Source organism: Pan troglodytes, chromosome 21 (genome assembly GCF_028858775.2).
Source record: "Pan troglodytes isolate AG18354 chromosome 21, NHGRI_mPanTro3-v2.0_pri, whole genome shotgun sequence".
Lineage (NCBI taxonomy): Eukaryota > Metazoa > Chordata > Mammalia > Primates > Hominidae > Pan > Pan troglodytes.
Window position 1 is genome coordinate 41,921,130 of NC_072419.2, and position 14,580 is coordinate 41,935,709.

The 14,580-nt window shown below is 47.8% G+C and overlaps 2 protein-coding genes across 4 annotated transcripts in view; one reads left to right on the forward strand and one right to left on the reverse strand.

Annotated features, from left to right (window-relative positions):
• Nucleotides 1–12,169, reverse strand: part of NFS1 (NFS1 cysteine desulfurase) — a 32,315-nt gene extending 20,146 nt beyond the window's left edge. Inside the window, exons 1-5 of one of the 3 annotated variants that reach the window (XM_001165456.7) lie at nt 11,965–12,169; nt 11,253–11,362; nt 10,456–10,572; nt 9,151–9,234; nt 3,203–3,355 (exon numbers count right to left, since the gene is read on the reverse strand). In XM_001165456.7, the coding sequence (XP_001165456.1) occupies nt 3,203–3,355; nt 9,151–9,234; nt 10,456–10,572; nt 11,253–11,362; nt 11,965–12,061 (561 nt within the window). In that variant the 5' untranslated portion in view covers nt 12,062–12,169. The other 2 variants (XM_009437108.3, XM_016947112.3) reach the window with 2 other exon arrangements.
• ROMO1 (reactive oxygen species modulator 1) lies at nt 12,114–13,734 on the forward strand. The gene is made up of 3 exons (XM_009437107.4): nt 12,114–12,224; nt 12,391–12,521; nt 13,552–13,734. Exons 2-3 carry the CDS (start codon nt 12,391–12,393, stop codon nt 13,658–13,660), a joined length of 240 nt encoding a protein of 79 aa, XP_009435382.1. The 5' UTR covers nt 12,114–12,224; the 3' UTR covers nt 13,661–13,734.
• Nucleotides 13,735–14,580: the final 846 nt, after the last annotated feature.

The window sequence follows — 14,580 nt, forward strand, 5'->3', positions numbered from 1 at the left end:
CATCAGTTAGGCCTGCCTGCAGTTATCTGGAGGCCTAACCGTCTCCCTGTGATGCTGTGCTTCAGTGGTCACACTCCTAGTCTGTCTTCATGTTCCATCCTGTACACCTGGCTCTGCCTTTTCGCTAGCAGTAGCAAATTAGTGAAAGTACTAAAAGTCTCTGATAAGCAGAAATAATGGCGTAAGCTGTCTCTCTCTCTCTCTCCTCTCTCTCTCTCTCTCTCTGCCTTGGCTTCCAGGCAGGGAAGGGCCCCCTGTCCAATGGACACGTGACCGACGTGACCTTACCTATCATTGGAGATGGCTCACACTCCTTACCCTGCCCCTTTGTCTTGTATCCAATAAATATCAGCGCAGGCTGGCATTCGGGGCCACTACCGGTCTCCGTGCCTTGGTGGTAGTGGTCCCCTGGGCCCAGCTGTCTTTTCTTTTATCTCTGTCTTGTGTCTTTATTTCTATGCTCTCTTGTCTCCGCACATGGGGAGAAAACCCACCGACCCTGTGGGGCTGGACCCTACAAAAGGACTTAGTTCAGGCAACAGAGATTAAAGTCCAGAGGCAGCTAAGATGCAGGATACAATCCAAACAAAGAAATGAGAGGAGGCCGAGAAAGGTGGCTCACATCTGTAATCCCAGTGCTTTGGGAGGCCAAGGTAGGAGGATCACTTGAGTCCAGGAGTTCACCACCAGCCTGGAGAATGTACTGAGATGTTGCCTCTATAAAAAATGTTTAAAAATTTAGCAGGCTGGCCAGGCACAGTGGCTCACGTCTATAATCCCAGCACTTTGGGAGGCCAGGGTGGGCAGATCACCATAAGTAAGGAGTTAGAGACTAGCCTGGCCAACATGGTGAAACCCTGACTCTACTAATAATACAAAAAAATTAGCTGGGCGTGGTGGTGGCACATGCCTGTAATCTCGGCTACTTGAGAGGCTGAGGCAGGAGAATCACTTGAACCCGGGAGGCAGAGGTTGCAACGAGCCAAGATCGTGCCATTGCACTCTAGCCTGGGCGACAAGAGTGAAACTCCATCTCAAGAAAAAAAAAAATGTAGCCAGGCCAGCTGCAGTGGCTCTTGCCTATAATCCCAGCACTTTGGGGGGCCAAGACGGGTGGATCATTTGAGGTCAGGAGTTTGAGACCAGCCTGGCCAAGATGATAAAACCCTTTCTCTACTAAAAATACAAAAAATTATCTGGGTGTGGTGGTGTATGCCTGTAGTCCTTGCTGCTCGGTAGGCTAAGGTGGGAGAATCGTTTAAACCCAGGAAGCAGTGGTTTCAGTGAGCCAAGATCGTGCCACTGCATTCCAGCCTGGGAGACAAGGCAATATTCCATCTCAAAAAACAAAACAAAAATAAAAATTTAGCCAGGTGAGGTGAGCCCAGGAGTCTGAGGCCGCAGTGAGCTATGAGCCCAGAAGTCTGAGGCCACAGTGAGCTATGACCATACCACTGCACTCCAGCCTGGACAACTCAGCAAGAACCCTGTCTCCAAAAAAAGAAAGACAGAGGGAGAGAGAGAGAGAGGGAGGGAGGAAAAGAGGGAGGGAGGGAAAAGAGGGAGAAAGGAAGGAAGGGAGGCAGGGAGGGAGGAAGGGAGGGTGGGAGTGAGGGAGGGAAAAGTATAATTCCAGAGACATTATAAGGAAATGGCCATAGATATAAATGTTACTGATTGATGACTGAATGTAAATAAGATGAAAAAGGGAGGAAATAATGAATGATGAGAACACTTTGGAGTTTGGATTGAGGGGTCCATCTACAAACAGCATGTTAGGATTTGTCTAGGAATGCTGATATCCAAAATCTGGTGGATAAGATTCAAGAAAACGACACTACTTCTTTAGCAGGATGAGAAGCATCAGTGCAGGGAAGGAGGAGGCCAGAGCTTTGCCATGGTGAATGTGAGTCCCTGGCATCCTGCACATGTGGCCAGTGGCTCCCATACAAACCAGAAAACACAAACAAATGCAAGAAACATGTCCTCCAGGCCAGGTACAGTGGCTCATGCCTGTAATCCCAGCACTCTGGGAGTCCGAGATGGGTGGATCACCTGAGGTCAAAAGGTCAAGACCAGCCTGACCAACATGGTGAAACTCTGTCTCTACTAAAAATACAAAAATTAGATCCAGGCATGGCGGCTCATGCCTGTAATCCCAGCACTTTGGGAGGCCGAGGCAGGTGGATCACGAGGTCAGGAGTTCGAGACCAGCCTGGCCAATATGGCGAAACCCCATCTCTACTAAAAATATAAAAAATTAGCCAAGTGTGGCCGGGCACGGTGGCTCACGCCTGTAATCCCAGCACTTTGGGAGGCCGAAGTGGGTGGATCACGAGGTCAGGAGATAGAGACCATCCTGGCTAACATGGTGAAACCCCGTCTCTACTAAAATACAAAAAAAAACTAGCAAGGCGTGGTGGTGCATGCCTGTAATCCCAGCTACTTGGGAGGCCGAGGCAGGGGAGTCGCTTGAACCCGGGAGGCAGAGGTTGCAGTGAGCCAAGATCACGCCACTGCACTCCAGCCTGGCAATACAGCGAGACTCTGTTTTTAAAAAAAAAAAAAAAAAAAAAAAAATTGGCCAGGTGTGGTGGCACGTGCCTGTAGTCCCAGCTACTCAGGAGGCTGAGGCAGGAGAATCACTTGAACCCGGGAGGTGGAGGTTGCAGTGAAGTGCCACTGCACTCCTGCCTAGGTGACAGAATGAGACTCTGCCTCAAAAAAAAAAAAAAAAATTAACTGGGCCTGGTGGCATGCGTCTGTAATCCCAGCTACTCAGGAGGGTGAGGCAGGAGAATCATTAGAATCCAGGAGGCGGAGGTTGCAGTGAGCCGAGATCGCGCCACTGCATTCCAGCCTGAGTTATAAGAGCCAAACTCTGTCTCAAAATAAAAAAAAGAAGTAACAAGTCCTCCAGAGGTTGCAGAGAGCTGAGATCAAGCCACTGCACTCTAGCCTGGGCAAAAGAGTGAGACTCCATCTCAAAAAAAAAGAAAAAGAAACAAGTCCTCCAGAGAAAAGGAGGACAGTACACACTCAAGGGGAACATGATCTCGTTCTCTGCCAGGCTTATTTCTCTAAACTTCATCCTAACTGTTAGATCTATTCCTTCAAGCTCCAGCTAGGGCCCAAGAGAGAAATTTACAAGCTGAAGCCAGGCTCCTCCATTTTTGCTCCTCCTGCCAATAGCCACTCCTACCTTTAGGTCAATGATCCCACTCTTCTGCACTGGGAGGTAGGTGACCTGAAAGCCCTCAGCTTCCAGTGAACGGCAGGAGTCCAAGACGCATTTGTGTTCTGTCTGGGTGGTGATCAAGTGCTTTTTCCGTGACCTGTAGAATCGGGCCACCCCCTAGAAATTGGTGGTGACAGATGGAAGGAGAACATACTCAGAGAGACAGCAATGACTTCAATCTCATTTGTAAAGGAAAAGTGGGCAAGAACAGTATGCTCCAACACCAGTTCTCTCATACCAACTGAGTATCCTATAATTCAATTCTGAGGCTAACTCTCCAGACTTAGTGAAAACCCCATGGGTTAAGGGCTCAATCGTACAAGACTGCTCCTAGTTCAGATACCAGACATAAGTCCCAGGGATCTCAAGCTACCCATACTTCTGCCCAGTCAAATACAAATTCAGGGCTTCCCGAAGCCCGGTCAAGTTCAATAATTCACTAGAATAAATCACATTTGTCCAAACCCATAGAATGTACACCACCAGTGAATCCTAATATAAGCTATGGACTTTGGGTGATAATGATGTATCAATATCAGGTCATCAATTGCAACAAATGTACCACTTGATGGAGGATGCTAATAATGGCAGAAGGCTGTGCATACCTGGGGGCAGGGCATATATAGGAAATTTCTATACCTTCCTTTCAATTTTGCTGTGAACCTAAAACTGCTATAAAAAATAAAATCTATTAAAATAATAATAGTATACAGATTAATGTAGGTATTTAAAAATCTGGAGAAATATAGAGCAAATTAGCAGTGAAAATGTGTTTAGAGTTCTACTCTATATTATTGGAATTTATGATTCATTCATTTAACCAATATTTAGCACCTCCAGTATCCCAAGTAATTTTCTAGGTGCCAGTGATATAACAGTAAACAAGTCATGAGTAGGTATTACTGTTAATATCACAAGAAACAATAAAGGTACATTTAAAAATTCCTGGAATTTCAACTATTACAAGAAACTAAAAAAAACATTTATCTCATTGAAGAAAAAAAAAAGCGGCCAGGTGCAGTGCCTCACGACTGTAATCCGAGCACTTTGGGAGGCCGAGGCAGGTGGATCATCTAAGGTCAGGAGTTTGAGACCAGCCTGGCCAACATGGGGAAACCCCATCTCTACTAAAAATTAAAAAATAAGCCAGGCCCGGTGGCACGCACCTGTAATCCCAACTACTCAGGAGGCTGAGGGAGGGGAATCACTTGAAATCAGGAGGCAGAGGTTGCAGTGAGCCAAGAGTGCTATTGCACTCCAGCCTGGGCAACAGAGCGAGAGAGCGAGACTGCATCTCAAAAAAAAAAAAAAAAAAAAAAAAGAACGCCAGGTGCGGTGGCTCATGCCTGTAATCCCTCCACTTTGGGAGGCTCAGGCAGGTGGATCACGAGGTCAGGAGTTTGAGACCAGCCTGACGAACATGGTGGAACCCCATCTCTACTAAAAATACAAAAATGGCCAGGCGTGGTGGCTCACACCTGTAATTCCAACACTTTGGGAGGCCGAGAAGGGAGGGTCACCTAAGGTCGGGAGTTCAAGACCAGCCTGACCAACATGGAAAAACTCCGTCTCTACTAAAAAAAATACAAAAATTAGCCAGGCGTGGTAGTACATGCCTGTAATCCCAGATACTCTGGAGGCTGAGGCAGGAGAATCGCTTGAACCCAGGAGTTGGAGGCTGCAGTGAGCCGAGGTCACGCCATTGCACTTCAGCCTGGGCAACAAGGGCAAAACTCTGTCTCAAAAAATAAATAAATAAATAAAAATAACAATACAAAAATTAGCGAGGTGTGGTGGCACGCACCTGTAATCCTGGCTACTCAGGAGGATGAGGCAGGAGAATCGCTTGAACCTGGGAGGCAGAGGTTGCAGTGAGCCGAGATCATGCCCCTACACTCTAGCCTGGGCGACAGGGTGAGACTCCATCTCAAAATAAATAAATTAATTAATTTTTAAAAAAAAGGGGGGGTTGGATGTGGTGGTGGCTAATGCCTATAATCCCACCACTTTGGGAGACTAAGGCAGGAGGATCGCTTGAGCTCAGTAGTTCAAGACCAGCCTGGGCAACATCATCTATACTAAAAAAAAAAAAAAAAATTAGCCCGGCGTGGTGGTACACATCTGTAGTCCCAGCTACTCAGGAGGATCACCTGAGCCAAGGAGGTCAAGGCTGCAGTGAGCTGAGATCTGGCTACTGCACTCCAGCCTAGGTGAGATCAAGACTCTGTCTCAAAAAACAGAAAAAAGAAAAAAAAATGGGCCAGGAGCAGTGGTTCACACCTGTAATCCCAGCACTTTGGGAGACTGAGGCAGGTGGATCACCTGAGGTCAGAAGTTTGAGACCAGCCTAGTCAACATGGCGAAACCCCGTCTCTACTAAAAATACAAAAATTAGCTGGGCGTGGTAGCAGGCTCCTGTAATCCCAGCTACTCAGGAAGATGAGGCAGGAGAATCGCTTGAACCCTGGAGGCAGAAGTTGTAGTAAGCCAAGATTACGGCACTGCACTCCAGCCTGGGTGACACAGCAAGACTCCCCCTTGGAAAAAAAAAAAAGAATTAACAGTATCAACTTTGCAGGACAGGATCAGGGACTGGGGTCCTTGGGGAAGGAGAGGAAGATTTACACCTCATTTTATTTTATTTTTGTTTATTTATTTTTTGAGATGGTCTCATTCTGTCACCCAGGCTGGAGTGCAGTGGTGTGGTCTCGGCCCACTGCAACCTCTGCCTCCCGAGTTCAAGCAATTCTCTTGTCTCAGCCTCCCGAGTAGCTGGGACTACGGCCACCACACCCAGCTAATTTTTTGTATTTTTTAGTAGAGATGGTGTTTTGCCATTTTGCCCAGGATGGTCTCGAACTCCTGAGCTCAGACAACCTGCCTGCCTCGGCCTCCCAATGTGCTAAGATCACAGGCTTGACCCACTGCACCCGGCCTACACTTCATTTTAAATCTTTCCATTGGTTTTAAAAAAACACACCATATGTGACAGAATTATTTTTCAAAAATTAAAAACTTGAAAGAAAATGTGCATCTCTCCCCAGAGCTTATAAAAGACTATTACCTTTAACAGCAGAATAAAAAGCCAGGTGCAGTGGCTCAAGCCAGTAATCCCAGAACTTTGGGAGGCAAAGGCAGGAGGATCACATGAGCCCAGGAGTTCAAGACCAGCCTGGGCAACATAATGAGAGCCGCATCTCTACAAAAATTAAAATAACAGGCCGGGCGCAGTGGTTCACACCTGTAAAACCAGCACTTCGGTTGGCCAAGGCAGGCGGATCACAAGGTCAGGAGATCGAGACCATCTTGGCTAACATGGTGAAACCCCATCTCTACTAAAAATAGAAAAATTAGCCAGGCGTGGTGGTGGGAGCCTGTAGTCCTACCTACTCAGGAGGCTGAGGCAGGAGAATGGCGTGAACCCAGGAGGCGGAGCTTGCAGTGAGCTGAGATCACGCCACTGCACTCCAGCCTGGGCGACAGAGCCAGGCTCCATCTCAAAAAAAAATTAATTAATTAATTAAAATAACAAAGTTAGACAGGCGTGCTAGTACACGCCTGTAAGCCTAGCTACTTGGGAGGCTAAGATGAGAGGATCGCTTGAGTCCAGGAGTTCAAGGCTCCAGTGAGCTGTGATTGTGCAACTGCACCCCAGCCTAGGTGACAGAGTGAGACCATGTCTTTTTTTTTTTTTTTTGAGACAGAGTTTCGCCCTTGTTGCTACAGTGCAATGGCGCAATCTCGGCCCACTGCAACTGCAACCTCTGCCTCCTGGGTTCAACTGATTCTCCTGCCTCAGCCTTCCAAGTAGCTAGGACAACAGGGGTGTGCCACCACACCCAGGTAGTTTTTGCATTTTTAGTAGAGACGGGGTTTTACCATGTTGGTCAGGCTGGTCTCGAACTCCTGATCTCAGGTGATCTGCCGGTCTCAGCCTCCCGAAGTGCTGGGATTACAGGTGTAAGCCACTGGGCCCGGCTGAGACCCTGTCTTATAAAAAATAAATACATAAATAAAATAAAAGCAGAATATTAAACCATATAGGACAAAATTATAACTATGTAAAAATGGTCTGTTCATGAGGACAAAGAACATAAATGAGAAACATTTATAATTGATTTATACTCTATTTTATCCTAAAAAGTATTTACATCAGTAAGTAAAAATGGTTGTGGGGCACTATGGGAGGCCGAGGAGGGCGGATCACGAGGTCAGGAGATTGAGACCATTCTGGCTAACACAGTGAAACCCTGTCTCTACTAAAAATACAAAAAATTAGCCGGGTGTGGTGGAGGGCGCCCGTAGTCCCAGCTACTCAGGAGGCTGAGGCAGGAGAATGGCGTGAACCCAGGAGGCGGAGCTTGCAGTGAGTCAAGATCATGCCACTGCACTCCAGCCTGGATGACAGAGTGAGACTCAGTCTAAAAAAAAAAAAAGAAAAAATGGTTGTGGGATGGTGATGATAGTTCAAAATGTTACAGTTGTTTATAAAAATTTCATTTAAATGACATTTCACCACCCACCCACCTTATTTTATCTCAGTTACCCATGATGTAGATTTCTTTAACAACTTATAGATTATTTTACTCTACCAATCATGGAGATTAAAAGAAACATCATCACAGGTACTCTTAGCGATCCTTGACCTGTTGGTTTGGAATCTGTGGAGGCTTCCAAAGAAAATATTTTCGAAGTTTTGAAAATGCTCTCCATTTCAGAAACCATCTCCACCTTTGGAGGAACCTTCACCCCGACTCTCTGGTCTCTGCAGTCCCAAGGAAGGATGCCTTCCTGTTAACATGATCAGGCAGAGTGCTGATGACCCTGAAGCCCATCCTAGGCCTCCTATATTCAGGCTAAGGTCAAAGAAACCAACACTGGCAGCACAGTTCAAAGACAAAGATGAGAGCAAGTGGAGCCAGAGTTCAAACTACAGCAAGCCACAATTTCTCAGAGCCTTGGCATTTACTCACATAATCCTGGCAACCAGGCCCAGTGAAATCTGACTATGTTCTATGAAACACCAACGTGACTACTAAAAGTACCTTTTCCTTGCATTAGCACCAAAGATCTTTTATGTACCCAGGACAAAATGACTGATCCCAGAATGGGTGACCATGTGAATGCCTGCAGAGGGCACCACAAAGACAAGCACTTCAAAATGGAGATATCTAAAGAAACAGGAGGAACTTGTTGCAAATAGATCTGATCGGAAAGAAAAAGGAAGGCTGAGAGGAGGGCAGCCCTGAAATCACATATATAACTTGTTGTTACTAGATAAAAAGAATGGAGAAAGGCTGGGTACGGTGGCTCACACCTGTAATCCCAGCACTTTGGGAGGTCGAGATGGGAGGATCATCAGGTCAAGAGATTGAGATCATCCTGGCCAATATGGTGAAACCCCATCTCTACTAAAAATACAAAAATTAGTTGGGCATGGTGGCGGGCACCTGTACTCCCAGCTACTCTGGAGGCTGAGGCAGGAGAATCACTTGAACCTGGGAGGTGGAGTTTGCAGTGAGCTAAGATTGCGCCACTGCACTCCAGCCTGGCGACAGAGTGAGACTATGTATCAAAAAAAAAAGAAGAATGGAGAAAAGGTTCAATCACCATTATCCACTCTCTGAAGTAACTGCCAGACAAAAAAAAACACAAGTGGTTAATGGCCTGAGGGCCACCTCCTTTGCTATCCAACTACCTCACTCAACTCAGACCAACAGCAGCAAAGACTTAAGAAAGAGTAGACTGCAAAGGGTTAAAGGAAGCAACAAATCAGAAAGACTGCAAGCCTTCTCTTCACAATGGGGTGGGGATGGGTGGCTGCGAAATACATATACGAGTCCAAATGATGGAGGGACACTATCTCCTAGGTCAGGAAAGCCCACATACACCCTCTGGTTCCCTTCTCTTACCTTAATTGCTATGTTGTTGGATTCAGTAGCACCACTAGTAAAAATGATCTCACGAGGATCAGCTCCAATCAGAGATGCTACTTGCTGCAAGCCAAGAAACAGAGATATATAACATCAGTTCCCCAGGCAGAAATAGAGCTGCAGACACAGGTGGGACAGCCCTGGAGCAAGAAGAGCTCCACTGCATTCCACCAAATTGCCCTGGATGAAGCTCTGCACCTACAAGAATCAGATTCTAGTTATATCCCAGATCCCAGGCTCTTTTCCAGCCCAATGCAAAATAATAACTTTTTTTTTTAAATGAACTATTGGCCAGGTGTGGTGGGTCACTCCTGTAACCCCAGCACTTTGGGAGGCCGAGGTGGAAAGATCACCTGAGGTCAGGAGTTCGAGACCAACCTGGCCAACATGGTGAAACTCCATTTCTACTAAGAATACAAAAATATTAGGCCGGGCATGGTGGCTCAAGCCTGTAATCCCAGCACTTTGGGAGGCTGAGGCAGGTGGATCACCTGAGGTCGGGAGTTCAAGACCAGCCTGACCAACATGGAGAAACCCCGTCTCTACTAAAAATACAAATTTACCCAGGTGTGGTGGCGCATGCCTGTAATCCCAGCTACTTGGGAGGCTGAGGTAGGAGAACTGCTTAAACCCGGGAGGCAGAGGTTGCGGTGAGCCGAGATCGTGCCACTGCACTGCAGCCTGGGTAACAAGAGCAAAACTCTGTCTCAAATAATAGTAAATAAATAAATAAATAAAAATACAAAAATATTAGCTAGGCGTGGTGGCGTGTGCCTGTAATCCCAATTACTTGGGAGGCTGAGGCAGCAGAATCACTTGAACCCGGGAGGCAGAGGTTGCAGTGAGCCAAGATCGTGCGCCACTGCACTCCAGTCTGGGCAACAAATGTGAAAACTCCATCTCATAAAAAAAAAAAAAGAACTATTGAGCTCTTACTATTTATAGTACTTCTTACTTACAGATGTTGTGGTAATAAACACTTTATCAGCATTGTCTTATTTAATACACCCAGTAACCCGACAGAGTAGAAACTACCACAATCTCTGTTTTAAATGAGGAAAATAAGGCTCAAAGAAATTAGATAACTTGCCCAAGTCATTTAGCCAGGAAATATGGGAACTAATCAAATGCCTGCAGTCAAACTCCAAGGCTGCTCTTTGAATCTCTTCCAGAAAGAATCCAAAACCATTTCTACCTCCATGCACACCTACCAAGAAAGAAATGCCTCCCACAGGCCACTGCCCCTCTTTGACCTTAGAACCTCCTAGACTCCTGTGTACTAACCTGACGAGCACGTTCCATGGCTGCCTCACTCTCCCAGCCATAAGCATGTGTCCGGGAGTGTGGGTTCCCATAGTAGTTGATTAGGTAAGGGAGCATGGCATCAAGCACCCGGGGGTCCTGAACACAACAGAACAGATCATTTTCCTTGAGCGCATCGTCAATTCAGGTCCCACTCCACCCCTCAGACCTGGCCACCCTGCCTTAAGACACTCTCAACCCCTCAGGCACTGCCTAGAGGAGGCCTCAAACATTCTTTTGTTCCCACAAAACTACCCACCAAATATCAACCTAATACACTCCCACTCACAACCCATCCCAACTCGGATTGTTCTGCCTCCCCTCAGGTAGTCTACAAACACTGCCTTGTTCCGACATCTGTTTCTGCTGGTGTTTCCATTCCTGCCAGGTAATGTGATCTATAAGAGGCTGGGACAGGACAGGGCCTAGGCAAACACCCCTGGTCACACATTGGTGAAAACTTGCATTAGTCTTTTAACCCGTTTAATACTTGTCCAAGTTCACACAGTTACTAAGTGGCCGTTCTGCTCATTCCAGAGCCCATGCTTTTAACTACTAATATAGAGCCTGCGCTGAAGTGATCTGACCAAGGTCAATTGCTAGTGAGTAGTAAAGCCAATGCCAGTGGCCTCGAATTTAAGCCTCCCGACTCCTCGCTCAGTGCTTTTTCCAGCACACCTTCACGGCTCTCACTTCTCCAGGGATTCAGCCATTTCTTTGCGTGATCACGCCCATCATTTACTTCCTATAAGCAGCCTTGGGAAAAGCTTCATCCTTACCAGAGGAGTTGTAGCTTGCACATCCATATAGAGAGGTCGCAGCACGGGCCCCGCCTCCGGGACAGCGGCTGTATCTGCGGGAACCGCAGACTGAGGAGCATGGTCTCCAACTGATAAAAAATGGAACAGAGTAGCCAAATAAGACCGAAGGCAACTATGAACGCATGGCATCCAAAGGGCAGAAGGAAAAATCTGGCTGGAGGTGAGATAAGTGTAAGGGATGCTAGGGTCGAATCTTAATGGAAAGAAAACAACACCAGATACCTGACACGCTGTAAAAGGAGGTAAGGGAGAAGGAGAGAGGGTTCCTGGAGGGGGTGTTGAGTTGATATTCAAATAGTATCGTAGGAAGGAAGGCTCTAAAGGGCAAAGACGTTTAGAAGGAACGTGGAGCCAGAGTAGGTGCAGTCCCTTCTGACCGAAGGTAACGGTCTGCACGGGAGCCCGGAGCAGCATCTGTAACTTGGCCAGGAGCGGTCTGAAGGACGCGCCTCCACGGCTCTGGGGGCCTGTCGCGCAGGGTGCGAGGGGTGGTGCGCCGGGGTCAACCGTTCGGGGACCCGCCTAAGAAAGTTTGAGGGATGTGTCATTTGAGAGAAAGGGTCAGAGGGTCTGGGCAGCAGGGTGGACAGGAAGGCTCCGGAATATTCAGTTGCGTCGCCGCGCGGAGGGGACAGGTCCGCGCCTCCCGGAGAGCGGGACCCGAGCGTACCGCGCAGGCGCAGCCCCCGAGTGGGCGCCGCGGGCTTCGGCCCTGGAGCCGCTGTCACCGCCACTGCCGCCCGCCTCCAAGCGGCTCGGAGCAGCATGGTCCCGCTGGCAGAGCCCACCTTCCGAAGCCGCTGCAGTCCTGGGCCCCAGGCTCCCGGAAGTGCTGCCCGGCGCTCCGGAAGCGATTCATCGGGCCGCGAGCGCCCTCCCCGTCGTTTTCCGTGAGAGACGTAGAGCTGAGCGACCGAGGCCGCGAGCGAGGTGAGGTAGGCGCCGGGCGACGCGGGGCCGGAACGCGAAGAGGGTGGTGGAGTCGGGCTACCCACTGATTTTCCTTCCCTTACTTCCCCTGAGCCCTTGGGCCCACTTCCCAGCCTACCGCTTCCGTCCCCGCCCGCCTGGGCCCACACTTTCCTATCCCCCGCAGATGCCGGTGGCCGTGGGTCCCTACGGACAGTCCCAGCCAAGCTGCTTCGACCGTGTCAAGATGGGCTTCGTGATGGGTTGCGCCGTGGGCATGGCAGCCGGGGCGCTCTTCGGCACCTTTTCCTGTCTCAGGTGAGGGGCGCGGGCGGTGATCTCTGGGCAGGACAACCAGACCTTCCGGCCCTACCCCATTCGGCCTGGAGCCTGAACACAGCCTCCTTCTTTCGACTTCCCTCTCTGTCCCCTCGCGAGCCAGACTCATTCCAAACCACCTTCAATCTGTAAAGTCAGGTTGGAAGCGTCAGTGCTTAAGAATTTGAGGTTTAGAGTCAAAATGCTTTCTGGCCCTTTTCTTACTGGTTCGGTGACTTTAGGCAAGTTGGAGACTGGGTTTCCTTAAGTGTAGAATGAAGACAGTAGCATCTAACTTATAGAGTTGTAAAAATTCGATCAGCACACTTTGCACAGCATCTGGCACATATTAAGTGCTCAGTAACTAGTTACTACTGTTGCTTTTATTTTTTTTTCCAATTGCGCATAAGGAAAGAAACTCGTTCAGCGGTTTTACTATTCTGGATACAGGATACAGAGATAAAGCAGTTAAACTTTACACTCTAAAGGTCATTTTCACATTTAGAGGCTGTTATTGCCATATCCCTAGATTGTAAATTACCATTTACAGAGCACTTACTCTATGTTAAGCACTGTGCTAAATACTGTAGTTTTCAAAATCCTGTAAATAATGTTGAGATGCCCATTTTACACTTGACACTATGTGTAAATTGTAGAGCTGACTCTTGAACCCCAACCTTACTCCAAAATCATTAACACCAAGAAACTAAAAGACAGATGTCTTTATTGGGTCTTAAACTGCAGGCAACACCAGTCCAAAAAGCTGGTTTCTCTATGTATTTTACACTGCATCTGCTGCCTCCCACAAACTGAAGGCAGTTAATACGACATCCACCAGAAAAATACCCTGGAGACCCAGATGGATCTTTTTCCTTCTCATTACCCACCCCAGGTAGTAAGATATAATATCCAGTAAGTGGAAAATCAGATGTAGGGGTTGCTAGACTAGTGTTAGCAAAAAATTGGAAAGGAGCAGTTAATACTCTGATATTTTTGTTACCAAATAGCTCCATCTTGGTTTCCTCCTCAGGATCGGAATGCGGGGTCGAGAGCTGATGGGCGGCATTGGGAAAACCATGATGCAGAGTGGCGGCACCTTTGGCACATTCATGGCCATTGGGATGGGCATCCGATGCTAACCATGGTTGCCAACTACATCTGTCCCTTCCCATCAATCCCAGCCCATGTACTAATAAAAGAAAGTCTTTGAGTAGTCAGTGTCCCTCTCTTAAAGGAATATTCTTCTCTCAGCCTATTATCCAGCTTTGCCAAGGATCTTCTGCACTAAAGAGATGGACTAACGTAATGACTAGGGTTAGTATCTCTTTCACAAGGCCTGCCTCTCTTAATCCAAAATTGGAAAACTTGGGAGTGTCTAGTATTTTCCATAGATACTATTCAACTAATTACTCAGTACAACTCTGTGCTTGCTGCTACGGTCACCATTTTAAAGGAGAAAAACTACTTCAAAAAATGGATTTATAAGCCGAAATTTCCTCAAGGTCACACATTGCATTATTTCCAAAGCAATGTTCATCCTGAGGTTGGTTGTTTCCTTGGTCGCCCAGGTTGGAGTGCAGTGGCACGATCTCTGCTTACCGCAACTTCTGCCTCCTGTGTTCAAGCGATTCTCCTGCCTCAGCCTCCCGAGTAGCTGTGATAACAGGCACGTGCCACCATGCCTAGCTAAATTTTGTATTGGTAGGCTGGGCGCGGTGGCTTATGCCTGTAATCCCAGCACTTTGGGAGGCAAAGGCTGGTGGATCAGAAGGTCAGGAGATGGAGACCATCTTGGGTAACACGGTGACACCCCGTCTCTACTAAAAATACAAAAACTTAAGCCGGGTGTGTTGACACGCGCCTGTATTCCCAGCTACTCGGGAGGCTGAGGCAGGAGAATCGCTTGAACCCAGAAGGTGGAGGTTGCAGTGAGCTGAGATCGAGCCACTGCACTCCAGCCTGGGCGACAGAGCGAGACTGTCTCAAAACAAAAAAAATTTGTATTAGTAGAGACGGGGTTTCACTGTGTTGGCCAGGCTGGTCTCGAACTCTTGACCTC